The sequence below is a fragment of the Phyllostomus discolor genome, chromosome 2, assembly GCF_004126475.2.
Source record: "Phyllostomus discolor isolate MPI-MPIP mPhyDis1 chromosome 2, mPhyDis1.pri.v3, whole genome shotgun sequence".
NCBI classification, from domain to species: Eukaryota; Metazoa; Chordata; class Mammalia; order Chiroptera; family Phyllostomidae; genus Phyllostomus; species Phyllostomus discolor.
In genome coordinates, this window is record NC_040904.2 from 132,267,309 (window position 1) to 132,275,193 (window position 7,885).

The window sequence follows — 7,885 nt, forward strand, 5'->3', positions numbered from 1 at the left end:
AGTTTGTTTCTGCAGTCTCCACCATTGTTTAAAAAAAAAAATCGAAACGCTATTGTAAGAAAAAGCTTCATTCCTATTATCTGAACATTTAAAAAAATTGTTTGCTTGCTTTAAAATGTTTCAATGAAATCCTGTTTTGTCTTTCCAAAGATGTTGGATTAGCGTTTAACACTTCATCGGTCATCAAAGCCCAGGCAGTCAGTAGCCCCAACACAGCCTCAGCTAAAAGAACATCAGAGCAAACAGAGTTGGGCTTTTTAAACTGGCAAAACAAATGTCACCCGCCTGAAGGGGAGCGGGGGAGAGGGTTAAAGCGAACTCCAGTCCAAACGAGTTTAAAGGGAAAAAAAGGAAAAAAGTCATTACAAGTTTTCCCAAAGCTAGCTTGAGAGCACAGGCGTCACGAACAAGGGCTTTTGTGCCTGCTAATTGCAGCATTTGTGCGCAAAAGTTCCGACGCAAAGTGTGAACTCTCAACAGAAGGAAATATGAGACAACTGAAGTGCCCTGGTTTATGTGCCCTGCTCCTCCGCCGCCTCCTCTTCTTTCTCCTTCCTCCAGCCTAGCCTGCTGTTGCAGCTTGTTTGCACTGGGGCTTATCCGGAGCGGAAATTCCTTTCCGTTTTTGTGAATGACAAACTCATTAACAATTCATCAACACAACCTGTTCCAGCCGGCCCGTCTCCAAGGCAACAGCCCCTTCCGCAGCGCGTTCATTGGCTGGCTAGGAGAATGTATCCATTGAGACGCTCGCTGTTTGTATCCATTGAGGAGCTGCCTCGCGCAGGGGGTGTGCGACAACTGAGTCCTAGGGAGAGTGAGCAAATCGAGGCTTGAATAATCCAAGGAGAAAAGACGCTCGGGTGGATTTGAGGTGCAGCCTTGGAGGGAGGGATTAGGAGCTGCTGGACTTTTTTCTCTCCCTCTTCTCTCTGTAGCTCGGAGTCCGAATTAATTGGATTTCATTCACAGGGAGAGACAAAACTGTCTGGCCAGCTTCATTCAGAGCGATTCATTGAACCTGAGAGCGAGCGGCTGCAGCCGGGTGCAGAGGGAACCGCGGGCTTCACTTCAGTCTCGCCTTTCCCAACCTCTAACACGGTTTGGGAAGAGCGAGGTGGAATTCAACCCCGCTCCGTGAGCGGCGGCTTCGCGCGGCGTCCTCGGCCTATGCCTGCCCCGAGGGGCGTCTGCTAGGCACCCCACCCTCTCTCGCAGCTCGACCCCCATGATAGATACGCTCAGACCCGTGCCATTCGCGTCGGAAATGGCGATCAGCAAGACGGTGGCGTGGCTCAACGAGCAGCTGGAGCTGGGCAACGAGCGGCTGCTGCTGATGGACTGCCGGCCGCAGGAGCTGTACGAGTCGTCACACATCGAGTCAGCCATAAACGTGGCCATCCCAGGCATCATGCTGCGGCGCCTGCAGAAGGGCAACCTCCCGGTGCGCGCGCTGTTCACGCGTGGCGAGGACCGAGACCGCTTCACCCGGCGCTGCGGCACAGACACAGTGGTGCTGTACGACGAGAGTAGCAGCGACTGGAACGAGAACACTGGCAGCGAGTCGGTGCTAGGACTCCTGCTAAAGAAGCTCAAGGACGAGGGCTGTCGGGCGTTCTACCTGGAAGGTATGTGCCGGGGGAGCCCCGCGCGCGCGCGGCTGGGCTGGGGGTGCGGTGCTGCGGTGCTGACTGCCGGCTGGGCACGCGGACTGCAAGTGTCCTTGCGAGCCTGGCTGGTGCTTCTGAGACAGACTTCCCGGTCAGCGGCTGTCCACTGGCTCCCGGCTGCGAACCTCGCGCGTCCGCTACGGGCCAGCCAGCCGGGCCGGCGCAGAATCCACCCGTTTCCGGGCCGCAGCCACCCGCCGGTTGTAATTAGTTTTTCGTACCCGGAATGCCCTCCACTTTTCCTTGTTTTCTACTGTTTGATTTTGGGTTAAGATTTGCAGGACAGGTGAGGTCGTTGACTGCAGATTGGCATCCCTAGCCCCTCAAAATGTTCAGCAAAGTTGCCATTTTGTGCATTTCCGGATTCAAAAGAATAAAGGTTCCCAGGGGAGGCGGGCCCGTTCGTTCCACTCCCAGGGGTGTTTTTAAGTGTTTTTATTACATCTGGCTCTGTGTATAGGGAGTTCGTAAGGTGCTGTGGTGTTTCCTGCGCCTTGCTGCGGCTCTCAAAGCTGTGAAAACTACTACGGGATCTCGGGTTACATGATTGCTTTTCTCGTCCTGGCAGGTGGCTTCAGTAAGTTCCAAGCCGAATTCGCCCTGCGCTGTGAGACCAATCTAGACGGCTCGTGTAGCAGCAGCTCGCCGCCGTTGCCAGTGCTAGGGCTTGGGGGCCTGCGGATCAGCTCCGACTCCTCTGACATTGAGTCTGACCTTGACCGAGACCCCAATAGTGCAACGGACTCGGATGGCAGCCCGCTGTCCAACAGCCAGCCTTCTTTCCCCGTGGAGATCTTGCCTTTCCTTTACTTGGGCTGTGCCAAGGACTCCACCAACCTGGACGTGTTGGAGGAATTCGGCATCAAGTACATCTTGAACGTCACCCCCAATCTGCCGAATCTCTTCGAGAACGCTGGAGAGTTTAAATACAAGCAGATCCCCATCTCGGATCACTGGAGCCAAAACCTGTCCCAGTTTTTCCCTGAGGCCATTTCTTTCATAGGTGAGACTAATTAACAGTACTCAACAGACTTTTAAATGCAAAATTTTTAGCCATTCATAGAGTTTTAAGCTTTTAATCTTTTTTTGCTGCCTGCTAATTTGTTAAAATACAGGTTTCTAATGTTTTGAAGGCTTTTTAAATTGATTTATCTTGCAAAGGGAAAAAACACTTTTTGATAAGACTGCTGACCACAGGTGTATTTGAAATTCTGTTTCTTGACTTTTAGAATTAAGTCATTTGAAAAGGGGAGGGCTCATAATCAGACAACAGAATTTTCCACAATCTTTGGGATGGGGCAGTTCTAGTTAGAAGTACTTCTAGCATTGCTTTATAATTTTAAAAGACCTGGGAGTTATTTTAGGACATCAAATTAGTTGTTGGAAAGCCCTATTAATGCTAGATGTTGTAATCCGGTTGAATGTTACTGTGATACCGGTTAACTGTGAGACAGTGAGGGTAACCTGAGCCCAGCAGGAAGGACTGTGGGCTGGAAGCCTGGAGAAGCGAATCTCCAGCCATTGTAATGCATTTCCTATTACAAAGGAACTCATTTTCAGGCCATGTCGACATCCTGTTCCTCCTAATGGGCTGTCCCCTGTGACTTCCCTCTCTCTTTTAAGATGCCTGAATACCTCCATTGTTAGCTGCACAACAGTTGGAGAATAATTTAATAGACCCTTGCAGTCTGCTTGTCTGTATAAAAGGCATTCACTACCATATTGCAGGGTTTCTGGTATTCACATGCTGAGGCAAAGAATGCACACATTAAGGAGTTTTTTTTGTTGGCAGAAACTTAATACAAAAGCTCCCTTTTCAGAAAATATCTGAAATATGTAATTGTGCCCAATGTACATGTTCTATTGCACTGATACATTTTCTGCTGCCTGCAGTGTTCAACTGCAATACACGATTATTTTTCTAAAATCTTTTGTAAAAATTCATCATTTAGAGTGATCACTCACAAAGGGTGGTTTTCTGGTCTGCTGAAATCTTGCCTTTCTGTGTTTCCAGATGAAGCTCGGGGCAAAAACTGTGGTGTCTTGGTGCATTGCTTGGCTGGCATCAGCCGCTCAGTCACTGTGACTGTGGCTTACCTTATGCAGAAGCTCAATCTGTCAATGAATGATGCTTATGACATTGTCAAGATGAAGAAATCCAACATCTCCCCCAACTTCAACTTCATGGGCCAGCTGCTGGACTTCGAGAGGACGCTGGGACTCAGTAGCCCCTGTGACAACCGGGTCCCTGCTCAGCAGCTCTACTTCACCACCCCCTCCAACCAGAATGTCTACCAGGTGGACTCCTTGCAATCCACGTGAAAGGCCCCACATTCCTCCTCGAGGGAGTGTGTGCTTTCCTTTAGCAGTTTTCTCTTAACAGCATCAGTTGGGCTGCTTTCTTTGTATGTGGCCCCACGTGTCCAAATGACACCAGCTGTCTGTATTAGACAAGGTTACCACATGTGGAATTGGTTATTGCAAAGGGAGAGACTTTCTCCATCCTCGCTGGAGGAACAGCACATGCTGTATAGATACAGGTTTGCTCCGTACCCATGTGTACATCCTACCCACGCAGGGACTGGAATTTGAGGACTTCCAGGTAAAGAGGGTAGGACCAAATGGTAGGATAGGAGTATGTGTTCCTTAGGGCCTTGTATGACTGTTTCTTTTTGCATCTGGAACTGACCATTTTGTCTTCAGTGAAGACAGACTGATTCAATTTTGCATATAAAGGAGCCAAAGGTTTCAGCTCTGTAGTATCAGTTTGCAAAAAAATAAAATAAACACAGGAAAACCACATTAATAATAGAAAAAATAAATCTGATACTCCATCTGATTATTGTAAATATTTGAACTTAAATTACTTGGCAGTGTTCGTTTGAGTTGTTTGTTTTTTCTTTGATGGTTTTAAAAGAATCCTCCAAAGGGAGAAAGAGCAGTATACCACTTCTGAAAACAAAAATGGAAACTTTTGCTCTTTTCTGATCCAAAGGATGTATTTGCCGCATGCTCAACTTGACCAATTCTGAATGACATTTTCATGGACACTATCAATGCTGAGAACTTGTTATGGTGCGGTCTTCAGTCTCTTTCATATATCTTCCTTGTGGTTCCCGCCTCCTCCCACCCCCAATGTAGTTTGACTATGCCTTACCTTTGTAAATATTTTGGCTTGTGTTGTCTTAAAGGGGATACCTTGAAAAAGCACCAAAATCATGGGCTTTTTTCTTTTCTTTTTTAATTTCAGCTGTGCTAAACAGTATATTACCTCTGTATAAAATTCTTCAGGGAGCGTCACCTCTAATGCAATATGTTGGGTTGATTTCTTTCCTTTTAAGAATTTGTATAAAACTGGAAGTGTGTGTGTGAGCATGGGTACCCATTTGGTAGGTAAAGTGCATATGATTGTGAAGAAGGGAGAGTTAAGTTGCTTCATTTGTTCGTGGTGTAAAGTTTTGAGATGGAATTTATTATAAGAATGTAAGACCTTAAATTATTAATAAATAACTATTTTGGCTATTGAGAGTGTGTGTGTGCGCGCGCGTGTGTGTATGTCCATGATGGTACCTGAATGTGAAGTGACACATTTTAGGTATTTTTTAGTTGGGATTGATACTGGCTTTTAAAGGCACATGAATAGCAGGACAAAGTTCTCATCTTCTGTGCTATTCAAGCATGTTTTTCAGTAGCAGCTTATGATTTCTTTTGCTTCAAATAAGGATGACATTCTAAAATTGGGTGGACTGTATTATATATGGATAATACTTTCTATGAACATAATTCTGGTTTAAGAAAATTGCAATGCTCTTGAAAAAAAGGTGAAGCCATAGTGTACACCTTGCTGCTGAGGTGTGAGGTGGGGATATTAATGAACAGTCAAAGAGGAGGTACCAGAATAACTGATGGCTTGATGTTAACGTCTCTGCTTTCTCTCTCCATCAGGTTTCTCTACTCAATAATACACATGCCAAGGAGAAAGTAGGAATAATTATTTTTCCAGTTACTGCCTGGCAATTCTATTGCAAATTATTCTAATGTTGGAATAATAAATTAGGAACGGTATCTCCTCTTATGTATCTGGCAAAGCATATCTGCTTCCTCAGTGGAGCCTGGATTTGGCTTTAAAATTTCACATTGGCATTTCAGATGAAACTCTTGTCACTTGTACTCTAATGTGCTTTGTGCTTAACTGGTTTAGAATGTAAGTCAGAAACCACCACTGAACTTCATGGACATTATTTGGAACAGTTTCTTTCAAAGTGGAGGCTTCCTATCTTATTAATTTCCTTGGGATATCCCCTCTCCTTGTCCCAAGTATAACAATATACAAACCAAAATAAAAGTAAAGGGCAGGTGTGTGAAATCAAAAGGACTAGAACATAACTGCATTTTATACTCCTTTTCAAATAAACTTAGTCCCTTTATGTGCAGTGGGGAGAAAGGAGCTTTTCACCCTCATGGCACATGAGAGATGTCAGTTGGATGGTTTGGTAATCTACGCGTGTGGCTCCAACTTTTTGGCCATCATGTCAAACTGTCCAGTGTGACTAAAAACAGCAACTAAGCACACGTAAAAGGCAAATGCACAGAAAACTACCAAGTCAGTCTCCCATTTGGCTTCCCTAAATCAGCCAGAGCTTAGAAAGGAGAAGTGGGTTGCAGTTCAACTTGGCTCCTGTTAATCCAGTTCTGAACGGTTTCCGCTCCTGGCATTCCCTAAACTGGCTGTTCAAAGTGGGGATTTGCAAGCAGCGTTAGCAATTTCCTGTCCAGCTGCAGCTCAAGTAGCTGCGTGCTTTTTCCCCTCTTTCTTTGTTCTGGTTTCTTTTTCTTTTTTCTTTTTCTTTTTTCTTTAACATGGGCTGAGGATAATTTTAGTGCATTTCCTCTCTGTGGATTATCATCTCTTTTCCTCCTCAAAGTTGCATACATTGAGTTCCTACCTCTCTGCTCAAACCGACAGCTGGCCTCCCCAGCACTTCCTCTCAGTTCACTGTGGGTTTGTTGTTTGTCAGTCCACTTCTGAAATTAATAATGTTTTCTGGCCAAGTGCCACAAGCCATTACCACAAAGGGGAAGTAACACATATGAATAGCAGGAAGCCATGCAGGGTCACAGTGTGAGCTGAACCTGCGGAGGGAACATAATTGAGCCTGGCCCATTCAGCAAGTGTCTGACAGCGATTTGGGGAGAGGAAGCTCCCTGAATTTAAACAGCTCAAGCTGTGGAAAAAAAAAGTTTCCAGTAAATTGGTAGCAAATGGTCTTTGTCATCAGTCTGCATAAAAGGGAGCAAAGAGAGTTTAGGGCCTCCATAAAGGTGCAGTGTTTGGGCTTTCTCCCCGCTCTCCTGGTATATATTGTTTCATAAGGCTGGTGAACAGGAGGGGATCTGCTTTCCTCTATTGCCACCAATGGACTCATGTTAAATGGGTGTTTTTTATGGTTCACACAAGCCAGAAGATTCAAAGAGTTATTCTCTCTTCTATGGAAGGTGGAAGGTTGTAACCCATCGACAGCATGGGCCCCCACCTGGCCCTGGGCCTCACTTTCTGGCCATCCCTCTCTTCCTTTGGTTCCTTTGTGCTTGTAGGAGCTGGGTGAAGAGGATCATTTTGCATCTTGGAGTTCCGCTCACTTCCTGAATGGAGCCCGCGCGGTTACTAGGGCAACCTTTGCCAGCAGCTGCGACTCCCCAGCCTCCCTCCTCACCTGCTGTCCCCATTAGTGGCTTCCTCAGGTCTCCCAGAAAGCATTACCTTTTCTGGCCTTGTACAGTGGGGTGGAGGGGGGTGGAGGGGGGTGGGGTGGGGTGGGATGGGTGAGAGGCCCTTTCTGGAGAGGAGGTTATCTGCAGTTTCTGTGGGGGCTGCAGGAGGCTTAGGGAATACACTAGTTGATGCCATAAACTGGTTTTAGGGTTTAAATCAGACTGAGAAAGAATTATCAGGATAGAAGTTTCAGCACGGCTTTCAAAGGAGAGAAAATGGAGACCTGCCCCGACCCAGCAATTAGGAGACCTGAACTCTAACTCTTGCTCTCTCACTAATGAATTGGTTAGCCGTAGGCAAGTCACCCAGTCTCACTGAATTCCTTTTTACTTGTCTGTCAAGTGAGAGTCTTTACCTTTCATTCTAGGATTCTCTTACAATTCCAGCCTTCTGGTCACAGACGGGTGACACACGTGAGATGAAATGAGCTGCAGAGCAGGTG

The 7,885-nt window shown here is 46.3% G+C and overlaps 1 protein-coding gene across 1 annotated transcript; it reads left to right on the plus strand.

Annotated features, from left to right (window-relative positions):
• The first annotated feature begins 159 nt into the window (after nt 1-159).
• On the plus strand, nt 160-5,196 carry DUSP6 (dual specificity phosphatase 6). Its single transcript, XM_028531804.2, has 3 exons — nt 160-1,628; nt 2,239-2,673; nt 3,685-5,196. Exons 1-3 carry the CDS (start codon nt 1,229-1,231, stop codon nt 3,990-3,992), a joined length of 1,143 nt encoding a protein of 380 aa, XP_028387605.1. The 5' UTR covers nt 160-1,228; the 3' UTR covers nt 3,993-5,196.
• Nucleotides 5,197-7,885: the final 2,689 nt, after the last annotated feature.